Here is a 15813-nt window from a genome sequence, read left to right on the forward strand (position 1 = left end):
GTAATTTTAGATTTTTTTTTATTAACTGCCAAAGCAATATTTCTAGTTTAAAGCTTTTTATCGTAAAGTTTTTTATTTATTTTTATTATTATTTTTATTATTATTTTTCACATTTATAGGGAAAAAAACATTACTTTATTTTTACATTGAAATGTAGAGAATATAAGTAGATTTTAATATAACGTAACATTAACTTTTGGCCAACAGTCCTCAATCATGTTTGATTTTTTGAGTTTTGGCTCTTTGTAGTAAAACATATGGGCACCTCTGTGTTAGACAGGTTACCAATAAACTAGCATGCCTACATCACCGTTCAAAAGTTTGGGGTCTCAAAGATTTTGTAATGATTTAAGTCTCTTAATCTCACCAAAGCTGCATTTATTTTATCATTACTATTACTAAATTTGATATTACTATCATTTAAAATATCAGTTTTAATAGATTTTAAAATGTAATTTATTCCTGTTATACATCACTGAATTTTCAGCATCAGTACTCCAGTCTTCAGTGTTACATGATCCTTCAGAAATCATTCTCATATGCTGATTTGCTTTAAGAAATATATTTGTTCCAAAAGGTAGGCAGCCAAATAATGCTGTTTTGTAAGATACCTTATTTTCAACTAAATTTGAAAGGCAAAAAAAAATAAATTATAAATGCATTTTTTTCTGTGATGAGAAGTTCCACTAGAAAACAGTTCAATCTCATTAAATCGTTATTTCATGCAATATTCGTGTGTGCTATGTTTTTATGCTTATTATTATGACTGCTGAGTTGTCATCTTAAACAATCCTCCATTCCTGCATTGTCCTCCAACTCAATCTGCATTCTGTTTGCTTCTCATTGTAAGCCCTTAACTCTTCTGTTCTTCCTCCAGGTGGCGCCAGCTGAGGCTCGTGTGCAGCACGCGCAGGTGGAGCAGGTGAAGTCAGCGTATGAACAGCAGCAGGAGCAGCAGCGTCTGGCTGCACAGCTGGTGGAGGAGCGCAGACAGCTGCACCTGCGTCAGGAGGCCCTGCAGAAACAGCAGCTGCAGCAGCAGCAGAAGGAGAGAGAGGAGAGGCTGCGTCTGCAGAGAGAGAGAGTGGAACAGCACAACAGAGAAGCTGATCTCAAAGAGCAACAACTCCAGCAAGAGATGCTTCGGTCAGTGACCCTGAGACCCTAAGTTAAGCAGTCGATTTTAAAAAGTGCATTTTTATTAGGAATATTGAAATAAAGCAAAAAGCTGAGAGATTGTTTGTTGCAGTGATTTTACCACAGTTTTAAGAGTTGTGGGCATCAAATCATTGGAATGGTTTTACATTCTACAATTTATTGTATAAATGATATACATGAAATGGGTCAAAGATGAGACGTCCACATCAAATAAAATTAACAAAAGGGATTTTATATACATAAAAGTATATTAAATGCAAGTAAAGTGACTACTTTAATGTTTCAAACCATTTTTGTGAATATAAAATAATATGGGTGAAGTAATGTTCCATTGTCTTTCAGTGCAACAAATATATTTATGTAAAAATTAACATATTTATTCCAACCTGTACTTATTAAAATATATAAAAGAATAAGTTCTCATATTAAATATCATATTTTAAATAATTAAAAACTTGCTGACAAATGGGTAAAACCTAGTGGTTTGAAGGATAGTAGCAAAGATTGGAAAATATATATAATTACAGTTAATCAGTTTTTGGGGGCTGCACTGTGATCCTTAAATAGAGTCTTTTAATGTCATCGAATGATTCTTGTTCTATATGAACTACACTGAATGTCATTTTAGTGGGTGTCTTCTGTAAGTCATGGTAGAAATGTATGATAGTTATTATTTTTTGCTTAGAAAAAAATAAAACTAAACCGAACAAAAAAATAATAATTATTTTAGTTTTGATGCTTGAAAGCTCCTTTTCATCTTTGATCCAAATGAATAATAATAAATGAAAATCAGTAAACAAATATTTATTTTATTTTTAACAAAAACAGCTAAAAACTGTTCCAGCAAGCATCTTTCTGCATTAATGGTCGTGTGTTTTACTGTTCTTTTCACGGTGATCTAAGCCAGGAAACTCTAATGGTTTATTTTATAAATCCTTTTATTTTCTGTATTTATCAGGAAAAAGGCACAGTATGAAAACATGGATGCTGATATAGTCCAGGGAGAAGAAGAGCCACAGATAGCTGAGGAGAAAGGTGACAGCTGATGTGCTTTTACATCATAGCAGTGCTACTTTTACTCAAAAAAGTGACGACTTCGATGTTTGGTACAGTTTTATTAGCTTTGCATTATATTTTTCCATTACTCTGTCATTTGAAGAGGTGAATGTGCACCATGAGGAGGCGAGGCAAGAGGAAGCAGACCAAGTTCATCATGAAGATGAGGTGTGTTACCTTATGTTATTGTAAAAACATATACATGCACCAGAATAAACAGGGCTAGGTTTACTTTATAATGAATAAACTGCATAAACTAACTTTTCATGGACCTTGATACACACACTGATCATTTTTCAAATATATTTGTTTTAACACAGTGTGTGTGTAATGATGATAAATATGTCGATCTTACAGCGACCTGTTGAAGCGGAAGTTGATCCGGAGGACGACCCCAACAACCAGGGGGAGGATGAGTTTGAGGAGGCCGAGCAGCATCAGCCCCATGAGGAAGAGGAGGAGGAAGAGGTGGCACCCATTGGCCACCCTGACATGCACCTGGCTGTAGAGAATCGGCACCAGCCGCCCGCCGAAGAACAGCTGGTGGTAAGTGACAGAGTATATGCAGCTGGTGTTTCCAAACCAGTAGACACGATAAGTTTCTAGCACCATGTTTAAAATGCATTTGGAGCGATATTGTGATTTGACTGTGGGTAAAGATATACAAAAATGAAAAGGTATCAGAAAACAGACTTTGGAGGAGTATACATCGATTTAGTTTGAGAATTTCCCTGTTGTTGACATCTGTGGGTTATTATGCAACTGTGTGTTTTGTGCAGATGGCTGGAAACCCAGACCAACAGGAAGATGCTCTGGATGAGCAGTACCAGGAAGATGGAGATGATGAGGTCGGATAGCAAGTGCAAATGCACACACCGTCCTAAAACAGATAAGAATTGTTATTTGTTCCCTAACTGTGATGGCTTTCTCTCTCCAGGCTCAAGATGAGCTGGTAGATAATCAGAAGCGTGAGGCAGTGCGGGAGGAAGAGAGAGACCCGTATAATGAGGAGAATGGAGAACAGGTACAAAAGTCAAGTGAAGTCAAGTCACCTTTATTTGTATAGCGCTTTATACAATACTTATTGTGTCAAAGCAGCTTTACAGAGGCAAACAGGAAAATAGTTTGTCAATAATACAAGAGGACATTTTTCAGTTAAAGTCAGTTCATTGATGATTCAGTGATCTCATCATCCAGTTCAGCTCTTTTCCAATAGTATCTGTGCAATCAAGTCGACAATATTGCCAGAAATTAAGCGTCCCCAACTAAGCAAGCCAAAGGCGATAGTGGCAAGGATCCAAAACTCCATCGGTGACAGAAATGGAGAAATAAAAACTTTGGGAGAAACTAGGCTCAGTCGGGGGGCAGTTCTCCTCTGGCCTGACGAAACCAGCATGGCATGGTTTAATTCCAGGCTGCAACAAAATTCAGATGCAGAGGACTCGTCTGGTTCCTGTGGTTTTGTCCCGATGGCCGTCATGTTGACCTTGGAATGAGAATGAAACAGCCTGATATTAGCGTAGATGCCATTCTTCTTACGATATAACGAGTACATCGGGTGTTATGGGAAGTGTTCCCGGTTCTGGTTGGCAGCAGTCTTTTGTTGTAGAAGTGATTGTTCTACCATATTTGTAACAAATAGTTGAGTTTGCAGCTTTAGCTATATGGAGTATACACAAGACTAGGTAATGATTTTAGAGAAGATTTATATTTTGAGGCTTGTTGAGAAGAGGTGTGCTGTTAGGTTTTACACCTTGTAACAATGCAAAGCAACTGCACTAAAAAAGCACATTTTAACAACCTAATAATGCTCTAGTTATATTGATTACATCACATATTATATACATTATACATGATTATATTGTATATATTTTTAACTGTATAAATATTTTATTTATAATAGGTACTAGATGTCCTACTTTGACAGTAAAGGTCTTAAAGTTTGCCAGTAATGTTTATGCATGTTTGAGGAAGAAAGTTTTTGTATTTTAATATTTCTTCCTTTTGATTGTGTACCTTTATTCAGGTCAGTAAGATTTTTTTTTTTCTGCAAGGATGCATTAAAATGATCAAAAGAGACCGTAAATATATTCGCAGTGTTACCAGTTGTAAAATGTGAACATTCAATTCATCAAAGATTCCTGAAAGAATATTTTTTTTTCACACAAATAGTAAGCATCACAAGATTTTCAACACTGATAAAAAAAAAATGTTTCTTGAGCAGCAAATCAGCATATTAGAATGATTTCTGAAGGATCATGTGACACTGGAGACTATTGAAAATTCAGCTTTGCATCACAGAAATACATTACATTTTACACAAATGTATTCAAATCTAAAAGGTTTATTTTTATTATAATAATACTTCACAATAATACTTTTTTACTGTATTTTGAGCAAATAAATGCAGCCTTGATGAGCATAAGAGACTTTAAAACATAAAAAATTCTTACCAACCCCAAAGTTTTGAATGGTGGTATATGTATATTAAATAGATTAAATACATGGCTGTCTTTTAAAGGATTGTATACAATGACATAAATTACCAACTTATTTTAAAGTATCAAAAATGTGCAATAATGTTTGTTTCTTGTCAAAAAAGTTAAGCTGTTGGTTCAAAGACAAAGATTTTATGGTCACTGGAATGTATCACAGATAGTTACGTAGTGCTTACGTCTGTACGTTTTCACTTATTCTTTTGTACAAGCTGCCGCAGTAACTGTAGCCTGCTGGCAGCGCCACAGTTGGGTGAGTCAGATCGATTGCAGCATCCTCAACGGTGTCCAGTTACTGCCATGAGTCCAGCTTCACTTTAAACATCTCCCCTCCTTTTTCACCTCATCTCTTAGATTCAGGGAATGTTTATCCACATCTGTGCACCTTTAAATGGAAAGGTCACCCAATATTAAAAATGTCATCATTTACTCACCCTCATGTTGGTCCAAACCAATCACTTTTTTTTCGTCTATTAAACAGAAATTTGAAGTGGTTAGTAGCAAGCAACCATGTTTGAATATTTTCTTTTTGTTTGTCTGTACAGGAAGAGGCCAGAGATCAGGATGTAGCGGTGAAGCAGGATAATCAGCCCGCCCAACATCCCAATGAGGAGAACTATGAAGAAGAGGAGGATGAGGAAGACGGCAACGGTGATAAACCGCCCAATCGCAGGGCAGAAATGTGAGATGATTGAAAGCAAGGACAGCCAATCACTGCCACCTCTTTGGATTGGGTTTCCCACCCCATCTTCTTAAACATTGTGCCGGAAACGGTTCTGTTGGGTTGTTCAGATGAATAGGAAACCGGTTTCACTTCCGGTCTGTGTGACTCTGAAACCGAGATGCGCCAAAACGCCCAACCACTTACAGACCAAACCCCTGCTGTCTGCCTTTACTGTACATCCGTCTGTCATTTCTTGTGAGTAACTTCTGTTTAAATGCTCTTATATCTTGCGTTTGATTTCTTCGACTGGAAGACAAATCTGAAAGCACAGATTTCAACCACCAGAAACTCTTGCACTGAAAGTTATGCCAAGTGCCTTTTTTTGATCAGTTGTGCTCCACATTCAAGATATATTCCGTCTTTGAAATAAAACAGCCTTATTTTAATAGTTAAGACTGGCAGCAGTCACCAATCAGCATTGAATCCTCACCCGGCCCCACCCAAACTTGGGGTGTTAATTCATCCATCTTATCGATGAATAATGCAGGATGGGTTTGGCAAGATGCTTGGGTCAACAGGAATGTTTACATGTAATGCAAGCAGATAACTAGCTGTCGAAAGCTGAAGTTTTTAAAAGTTACCGTATGTGCTTATTTACCATAATTGAATTATATGCTGCCTAGACTGGAACCAAAGTCATTCAGTTAAATACTGATTTTCATCTGCTTTTCACTAAGTGCCTCACAGAGATTATATTATACTTTGTTGATTGTCTTCATTATGGAAGCACATTTGTATCTTTTTTTGGACCTGCCAACTACTATTCGAGTATAAACTAGTACTAGTATTCTACGCGCTATTGGACCTGGTCCTCGAAGTCTTATTGTCACTGTTAGTCTTTAACACAACATCAGACAGCAGAGAAATGAATGGCACATCGGAAATGAGAATTAATGAGACATAATATTCACATGTAGAATTTGAGTATGTGACGAGTAAACTTACTTAAAATGATTTGTTCTGAATGTATGCTAAATCACTACAATATTGAAAAACTGTATTTATTTTGTCTTGTATTTACTTCGTTTTTTTATATATTATATAAAATGAAATAATCTTTTATCACTTTTTTTGTTTTCCAGGACGCATAGGATTTTTTGATTTATCAGTTGATGTGATATTGGTTAAATCAGCTTTCCTGATAAGTGTTCAGCTTTAATACTTTATATTTAAAATAAATATCTATACGTGTATAGACCCCCCCCCCCCCCCCCTTTTGTAAAAAAAAGTACAAGGACAGCCCCTGAGTTAAATATATGAGTGTCACAGCAAAGGGTCTGAATACTTAGGACCATGTGATATTTCAGTTTTTCTTTTTTAATAAATCTGCAAAAATGTCAACAATTCTGTGTTTTTCTGTCAATATGGGGTGCTGTGTGTACATTAATGAGGAAAAAAAATGAACTTAAATGATTTTAGCAAATGGCTGCAATATAACAAAGAGTGAAAAATGTAAGGGGGTCTGAATACTTTCCGTACCCACTGTATATATGTAGGTGTAGACATGTAGGTGTATAGATGTAGATGTATAGATTTAGATATAGATGTAGATGTATAGATTTAGGTATAGATGTAGCTATGCATATTATCAGAGGCGGACAGTAACTACGTACATTTACTTGAGTATTGTACTTAAGTACACTTTTTGAGTATCTGTACTTTACTTGAGTATTATTCTTTCTGAGAACTTATGACTTTAACTTCACTACATTTGAAAGACAACAATAAAACGGTGCATTGACATAAAAAAGGAAATTTACTTTTGCTACTTAAGTACTTTTAAAAGCAAGTACTTCTGTACTTTTACTCAAGTAAAAATCTGTCTTTACAACTTTTACTTGTAATGGAGTAATACTTGACCAGCAGTATCTGTACTTTCACTCAAGTAATGGAGTTGAGTACTTTGTCCGCCTCTGCATATTATACATGTGCATATGGATTAAGCAGCTGTAAAGAGTCTTTTCGGAAACTCTGGGGGAACAAATGCTCTCTATAGGGAAGCAGGGGTCTGCTGACAAACAAAGCCACTTCACAGATGTAATAAGCTGTATAATTTGGTCAGATCTGTCGTTTCTCTGTTCTTCGCTTTCCCGCGCGCACAGTTTCCTCAGCTCGGGTTTCAGTGGTGCCGAAATTGACACCAAAATTAAAACAAAACACTGAAGCGCATATGAATTAGTGATCGCCACTGAAAGGATGAGCTGAATTTCACAGGACAATGGCGGGTCATGAATGGCTATTGAATGTGTATAAAGCCGTGATGTGAACATATGCGGTGGTTATATAGCCAGTGTGCGAATTATGAAAAGACTCTTTCAAACTTGCTTTTTAAAAAACACTCAATGTGTCCATCAGCTAAACGCAAATTATCTAAAAGATTTATGAACAAAACACAAAGGGTTTTGTGCAGTTTTATTTGTAAATCTATAATAGGCTACAGTAGGTTGCCCGGTTTGTTCAACTGGCCGATACAATCCAGCCTTGATATAAATTTGACATCAAATACTTGATCAAGATACTGTAACATTTTAAATTCCGTTTGGATGGCAACTTCTTCCAGTGGTAACTGGGTGACAATAGGAAGTAAATCCCACAGGGAAATTGGTTATATGTATATGTAGGCCATTATGTTTGACGTCAGTTTGATTAGCATACTTTACCCTTTTTTTTTACGTCAACTTTGATGTCAATTGGATGTCTTTTCAACATCAACCAACACGTGCTGTGATATCATCAGTTTTGTCTGCTGCTAACAGTATCACATGCCTGTATCTGATTTAATCTCTGCTCCTTCTTCACACCATGTCAGCCGGGCATCAAGCCATACCACCCAAGAAAGGACTCGTCTGTCAAAACAGTCCTTGGGACAAGTTTGAACTTAACAAAGCCCAGGGGTGGCTGGTCAATGAGCAACCAAATAGCCTGACTTAACTGAACACACCTAAATACAATAAAAGAGCCGTGAGTAGCTGTTAAAATGTTTGATTATAGTCTTTTCTCTTTTATATCTTGGCTGCTGCTGGCTTAAGTCAAATGCAGGTTTATTTTGAACTCATGAAATGTGAAAATGTGAAGTAAAAGTATAAAAATAGCTTTATTAAGTCATATAAATGTAGTTTTGTGCATTTTTTGGAGCTTTCGGGTTCACTCTGACGGTACAGTATACACTGGATTCAGATCTTGGCTTCGGGTTCTGTTTCAACATCAGAGAATGGTACAAAATTTGGACGCTGCCGGTGAAGAGAGAGACACGGAATCTTCCGGTAGCTTTGGGATGCCATCCAGAACTTGGAGTTTTGGCAAACAGGAGAACACACTGCAGAGGAAACGAATCACAAGGTTACACTTAGACAGACAGACACAAGTGCATTCAGTTATTCTCTTGGCACTCTTTAATCAATTAGAAAGATCTATCACATCTTTGGTAAGCTCTTTTTTTTTTTAGTAAATTATGATATTATCTTCTGGCATAGCTATTAACTTGGGACATAATGTGATTTTGGAGACAGACACTGTATGGCTTTTTAGATTAATTAAAAGCTGTAATTAGCTGATTAGTTTGAATCGATCTGCTTTTTTGACAACAAGTCAGTGGTGTTCTATATACCTTTGTGAAAAAAATTGCACTTGAATGTACACTTGTAGGGCACTTCAAATCTTAAAAGTATATTTAAAACAAACTACTTTTAGATAGTATAATATTAATTAAATAAAAAGCCACTTATGTATATGTAGAGAACACTTTCATGATTGTTTCTTTACATACTTAAAGGGATACTTCACCCAAAAAATGAAAAAAGTGCTCTTTTTCAAAGCATGCTGACACATACTTCCTTTTTTTTACAAGGGTATAACTCTCTATTTCTCTCACCGTGAGCGGTAGTCCTCCAGAAACTGGCAGGGGTTCCGTTTGAGGGTCAGAGATCGGAGGGCCGTGCTCTTCAGCAGGGACAGTTCGCTCAGAGATGAAATACTGTTTTCAGACAGGCACAAGTGCTGGATCTCGGGAACCTTTGGCAGCTGACGAATGGACGTCAAGTTGTTCCGGTGAAGATTCAGGATTTTACATCTATAACAAATGCACATTCTCAATCATTCTCAAATGCTGTTAGCAATTGTAATGTGCCACTAAGTTCTACTTCATATACATTGGTCCCAAAAGTGTTTGGACATTAAGTGATGCTTAAAATTGTATGAATGTCATTGCACTAGATGACAAAACAGTAAAGCAAGCAGGATAAATGTCTAATTATCTAGTGTTCAAATAGCCACTGTAATTATAAGTCTCGTTTAGAATGGCAACACCTAATTTACTAAGAAACATTTATTTTCCATATTTAGTTTTCCCCAATAAAGCACTACATTCCAGAAACTTCCAGAAAAAAAACATTTCCTGCAATTTTACATTTTTCTCCAAAACTTCACAGAATTACAAAATACTAGAACATCTGCAAAGCAAATTTAATCTTTTATCAGTAAGATCTATATTCAATTAAAATAATGTGATTAAGGCTATTTTCTAAAGGAGGCATATTATGCCCCTTTTTACAATATGTAATATAAGTCTCAGGTGTCCCCAGAATGTGTCTGTGAAGTTTCAGCTCAAAATACCCCACAGATCATTTATTATATCATTTTGAAAACGCCTATTTTGAGAGGAAGCAGAAACACGCTGTTTTTCGTGCCTGTTTCTTTAAATGCAAATGAGCTGCTGCTCCCCGCCCCCTTTTCCAGAATAGAGCTGAGCCATTACAGCTCGGACCTGCTAAAAACATCTGTTTTGGTTCTGATTATCATGTTTATCGCGCTGAAATCATGCGTTTTAAACCATATGAGTTTAAACTTCTGATATACGCTTTTCTGATATACGCACACATCCGAAGCGCACGGACAGAAAGCGGCTGTCACAGCATGTGAGCACTAAACTGAGTTCTCATTCACACACAAGTTTACGTTAAAATCACACGAGTTACAAAAACGGTCTATGAAGGTAAACAGCTGGGAAATAAATTGCATGTTTATTTTAGATCTGTGTGGCAGGAGCAATATACAGTAAATAAATCAATAATTCCCCTGCTGTCTTGTCTCTAAGTAGTGTTCTGTGCTCGTCTGTGCAGCCAAAGGCAGAACAGATAGCATGCTTTGCATCAAACTATCGCCATGGCATTAGAGCTGGTACACCGTTGTCGAAATCAAAATGACGACGCAGTGGGTGGAAACTTACAGATTAATGGGCGGTGATATTATAATAAGATCCCTTTGCAACGTCACTAGGGGAGCGTAATCAGACGCGCTAATTTCTCAGACGCTTGCAGAAAAAGGCTTACCAAATCAAAGTTACTTGGTTAATCTTTTTCACGTTTCCTTGGTTGGTAGATGCACCGGGGACCTGATTATAGCACTTAAAACCTGGAAAAGTCAGATTTTCATGATATGTCACCTTTAAAGCTGAGTTTGATGCTGGTACAAAATTAACGGTTTCTTTCGTACAGAAAAATAAACTCATCATATGAGATTACAGCACGCATCTAAAGATGCACTACATGCATTTTTACACAGCCATACACATACTGTTACAAAACAACCAATGCAATATAATAGGACAGCCTCCAAGTAAAGATCAAGAGGGTATTTGTGTCATATGGTCCCCAGATCTCCATCAAAACTCACTTAAAGTGTCAGCAGCGTTTAGAATGACACTCGTGCACTAAAATGAAAACATCTGTCAGTTGTTATAGTGTAGAGGTTAGTTTGGTACCTTGGCAGTCTGACAGAGCTGAGATCTCTCAGTGTGTTATCCACCAGCTGCAGACACTCCACCCGGATCAGTCTCCTCAAGATGCGCATGAAGTTCTCCAGCTGGTACGGATCTCCTAGTTCCTGATAAGACAAGTTCAGCACCTGGGGTCACAGAGACAGAACCGTAAACGCAATACGAAGATAACCAGCTGGTTGCTAGATAGATATCTTGATAGTCTAGGGTCTGTAAGATTTGTTTGTCTTTGAAAGGCTTTTATGCTCACAAAGGCTTTATTTATTTGCTCAAAAATACAGTAAAAACAGGAATATTGTGAAATATTATTACAATTGAAAATAACTGTTTTCTATTTTTATATATTTTAAAATGTAATTTATTCCTGCGATGCAAAGCTGAATTTTCAGCATCATTACTCCAGTCTTCAGTGTCACATGATCCTTCAGAAATCATTCTAATATGCTGATTTGCTGCTCAAGAAACTCAATGTTGAAAATGTTGTGCTGCTTAATATTTGTGTGGAAACTTTTTTTCAGGATTCTTTGATGAATGGAAAGTTCAAAATAACAGCATTAATTTGAAATTGGTAACATTGTGAGTATCTTTACTGTCACTTTTGATCAATTTTAATGCATCCTTGCAGAAATGTAAAAAATGTTTTTAACATTAATATAGAGTGAATAAAGGTACACAATAAAAATGAAGAAACATTAAATACAAAAACGTTCTTCCTCAAACATACATAAACAAAAACATTTTTTGATGGATTTTTTGATGAATAAAAAGAACAGCATTTATTTGTAATAGAATTCTTTTGCAAGATTTTAAATATATTTACTGTCACTTTTGATCAGTTCGATCAATGTTAAAATAAAATTATAAATTTTTCTTTAAAAGATGACAGACCGACCGACCGATCGATAGATAGATGTTTGCTCTCTCACCGCACAGTTCTCCCAGTTCTCCTGGAGTCTCTCCTCCCATGTCTGTCCTTCATCCTCCCTCCTCTTCCTCCTGCCTCCTCTGAGAAATATGTCTTCACTGTTAACGGACAGCTCGTCTTCAGCAGGCCCTGTTTGATGACATCATTGATGTGTGTCCACAGTGACTGTATTATGTTAACACTGAGAAATATATATATATATAATAGAATGGTGACCCCGAATGACCTCTTACCCTCTCTGACCCTGGGGCAGGCGAGCTGGTCTCCGCAGACATCATGCTCCTCTAGCCAGTGCCACGAGGCAAACCTGAACCGACTGGACGGCAGCTGCATGGAACAAACACAATGACAGCATTCAGTGTTTGCTGTCAATCAAACCACACATGACGCTTCGCAATCATACTGAGTTTGAACTGACTTACTGGAGTGGCAACAATGCCAGAGTCTGGAGTCGGTTCCACAGAGAAAGGAGTGTGTGTGTCGCTTAACTCAGAGTAGTGCGAGTGAGACTTCGGAAAACTTTCACTGCTGATGTTCACTCCAGAGGAACTAGAGCGAGAGAGACCGAAGCCATTAAGTAACATTACAGAGGCCTAATGCTTAACGGATCAGATCACTGAACATTTACATTCAAATCTGAAGTATTTGAATCAGTTTTGATATATTTCTAGCTACTAGTACATTTATAATGAAGTGTAACCAACAAATTCCAATACATCTGCACAAATAGAGACAAGTCCTTGTTTGTGTCTCAAAACCTAGTGAGCTGACTATCTAGAAGGCATTTTGGCCATCGGGAGCATGTATCATATTACATGAAAATGTAATATGTTTATAAAAATGTAAGTTGTTTACCATATAATGCACGCACCTACGCTGCCCCAGTGTGCTGCCTATGTAGGGCGCTCAGCAGGTTTTGAGACACAGCCTGTGTGTAACGAGAGCGTCCTTCCATCCACTGGGCTGAGCTTCTGGAGTAGATTACCGTGAACTCTGCACCCTGATCCGGATTAAAGTCACCCACGACACCCGAGCACACCGGCACATTATATCAGAACCTTTTTAGAATTTGTGCTCACATCTTAACGCTGTTAATGGCTATTGATTATGTAGTATGTGTTGTGAAACTGCTGCCTTTAACTTACCAAGTAATCACATTAATATCTAATAGTTATAACGGTAATCGTTTATATAATGTCTTATAACTGTAACAATATCATAACAATTTGTTTTAGTCCAAATTAGCCCTCATTTAAGTATCAATCTTCATTTCAGTAGTATTTCCCATGAATTATGCAGAAAAGTATATAAGCATTCTTCCAAAGAAATAAAACAGCAAATGCTTCATATTAGGAGATCAAAACTTTTCCTACCTTTCGGACATGTCCGTTGGTTCTGACAGATCCCTTTGGCATTTGACACGCAGTGAAGTGAGTTATTTACAAGGAATAGAGTGCGGTTTCCCATTGATGCTGGATGAATAGAGTGCTGAAGTGAGACAGGTGAGTGTGAGCTCTGCGCATGCGCACGGAGGTCAGTCAGGGCATCAGTGTGTGTCTAAGGTTGCACTTCAGTGACTTTTGGAAAATGCAGTATAGCTGTAAAATGTTGATATCGCTGTACCCCGTTTTATGCTGTATATATTTTTCATGCACATAGTTATTGAACATGCAGCAGGCTTTGTGAGAGTACATTTTGTACTTTTGAAAAGGAAATGTCACAACACAGGACCATTTAAATAAACTGAGACAAACAAACAAACAGACAAAAATGTACACACACACACATGCGCATCGGTGGGGTTTCTAATCTGCTCTCCGTCTTTATAAGTGAATCAATTAATAACACTGATTGGGGCTCAATACATGAGTGAGTCATTGAATCATTCACTCAAACGATTCGTTCAAACACACGGATTCATTCACTGCTGTGGTTGTTCACAGTGTTGCCAATTTAGCAATTTTGTTGCTAAATTTAGCAACTTTTCACACTACACTAGCAACTTTTTCTTCCAAAAGCACCTAGCAACAAATTTAGCTATTTTTACATTTTATTTGGCTACTTTTAGCAACTTTTGATAAGTGACTCAAACGATAAAAAGGCACACATTTTCCATCTAAATTACACAAAACGAGTAAAAAAATAAATAAATAAAAACCAAAGGTGCCTAGCAGTACACACATCACATGAATTAAGGTAGCTGCTATTAGCAATTGCTCAATTTAATAATAATAATAATTGAATAATTGTTCATTTATGATACACCTTGTTAGTAGCTTGTACCTGCAATTGTTAATCAGTAAGTACACTGTAAGAAAAATATCTAGAAAAATGGAAAAGGTACTAGTAATTTTCCAGGACATTATCCATTCTCTATTATTCATTATCCATTGTAACCCTGTAACCCGAAAACACAAAATACAATGCGTAATTTAAAATGCAGGTAAAAAACCTGTGAAAAATCAATACGGAAAATTCCTTCATATTAACATTAAAATTAAAATTGTAAGCCCTAATTGTTCAAAAATGTGTAAGTGTTCAGTAATTTAATGTTGTATTTAAAAATACAGTTATTTATATTTTAATATTATATTACATTATATTATTTTACGAACAAATCTAAATAAACATATAACAAATATTTTTTTGCAGAAATTTGATGTAGTGACAATTTTGCGTCATAATTACATAATGATGTCATCATGTAATGACATCACAACGTCATTTAGCAACTTTTAGCAACAAATTGACCTTCCTTTAGCAACTTTCCCTGAAAATTAGTTGGCAACACTGGTTGTTCGGAATTTAGTAAGGGCTGATTCTGCTTTCACGCGATTTGGAAGTTTTTCCTTTGGCGGATCAAAAAAACCCAACTAACGGGTAATATTGTGTCTAAAGTGTAAGCAAAGCCACTGGAAGGCAAGCCTGCAACCTTTATGCAGGGAAGGAGACCAGAGGCCATTTATTTATTTATTTATTTATTGAATCAGTGGTGGAGAAACTTAACTACGCGGAATAAACAGCTTTTGTGAGGAAATAGCTTATCATTTAATGAACGGACAACCTGTTCGCTAATCTTCAACATGTTTCACACTAAACAGTACTTTCGTTGGGAACGTAGATCTTACCTTGATACAAGTTCTGTCAGGACCACTATCGTCAAAATGATAGATGCTTAGCATAAAGTTTGGTTTGGCGGTATGGTTCTGTTCTGTTCTGGGCAAAAAACTCCCTGCCCATCCATGCAGCCTGTCATGAATGAGCAGGGAGAGCAGCAATAATCCCCCCCCCCCCAGGGTTAACAGAACAGAACAAGGCAGATATCATTAATGTACTTAATGATATTTAAGTGTAACACTTTATTCAAGATAAAGGAGTCTTAGTCTGTGGCGAAAGTAGGAGCTGGGGATGGAGGAGGGTAATTTGCTCCCCAGCAAGCTGAAAAGCTGCTGAATAATACTGAATTAAGCTTATATAGGAATGGCGCAATAGGTGTCGTATTCCTATAGGTAGATGTGATCAGCTAAGAATCAGCTGATGCAAGCTTGACTCGCGTGACCTGCCAGAACTAACGCTAACACTTATTTTTTCTTTTTAAAGAGAAGACCGAGTAGGGCATGTCGCGACAGGTAGGACTTATTTACGGCATTATTAATAAAAGATATGTAATATTGTCTAAAAA

The 15813-nt window shown here is 36.8% G+C and overlaps 2 protein-coding genes across 3 annotated transcripts in view; one reads left to right on the forward strand and one right to left on the reverse strand.

Moving 5' to 3' along the window:
- The window catches only part of LOC107600206 (Golgi integral membrane protein 4-like), a 15396-nt gene extending 8767 nt beyond the window's left edge, over nucleotides 1-6629 (forward strand). For both annotated transcript variants that reach the window (XM_016292042.1, XM_016292050.1), the window contains 7 exons: nucleotides 878-1146; nucleotides 2117-2193; nucleotides 2318-2382; nucleotides 2572-2760; nucleotides 2994-3062; nucleotides 3152-3238; nucleotides 5255-6629. In XM_016292042.1, coding sequence (XP_016147528.1) covers nucleotides 878-1146; nucleotides 2117-2193; nucleotides 2318-2382; nucleotides 2572-2760; nucleotides 2994-3062; nucleotides 3152-3238; nucleotides 5255-5395 — 897 coding nt within the window. In that variant the 3' untranslated portion in view covers nucleotides 5396-6629. The remainder of the gene's footprint in view (nucleotides 1-877; nucleotides 1147-2116; nucleotides 2194-2317; nucleotides 2383-2571; nucleotides 2761-2993; nucleotides 3063-3151; nucleotides 3239-5254) is intronic.
- A 1948-nt stretch (nucleotides 6630-8577) lies between these two features.
- Nucleotides 8578-13656, reverse strand: LOC107601073 (uncharacterized). Its single transcript, XM_016293088.1, has 7 exons — nucleotides 13505-13656; nucleotides 12554-12680; nucleotides 12365-12458; nucleotides 12133-12260; nucleotides 11192-11334; nucleotides 9305-9502; nucleotides 8578-8749 (listed from the first exon to the last, which is right to left on the reverse strand). Exons 1-7 carry the CDS (start codon nucleotides 13513-13515, stop codon nucleotides 8638-8640), a joined length of 813 nt encoding a protein of 270 aa, XP_016148574.1. The 5' UTR covers nucleotides 13516-13656; the 3' UTR covers nucleotides 8578-8637.
- Nucleotides 13657-15813: the final 2157 nt, after the last annotated feature.

Source organism: Sinocyclocheilus grahami, unplaced genomic scaffold (assembly GCF_001515645.1).
Source record: "Sinocyclocheilus grahami isolate Dianchi unplaced genomic scaffold, SAMN03320097.WGS_v1.1 scaffold14.1, whole genome shotgun sequence".
In the NCBI taxonomy this organism is placed as follows: Eukaryota; Metazoa; Chordata; class Actinopteri; order Cypriniformes; family Cyprinidae; genus Sinocyclocheilus; species Sinocyclocheilus grahami.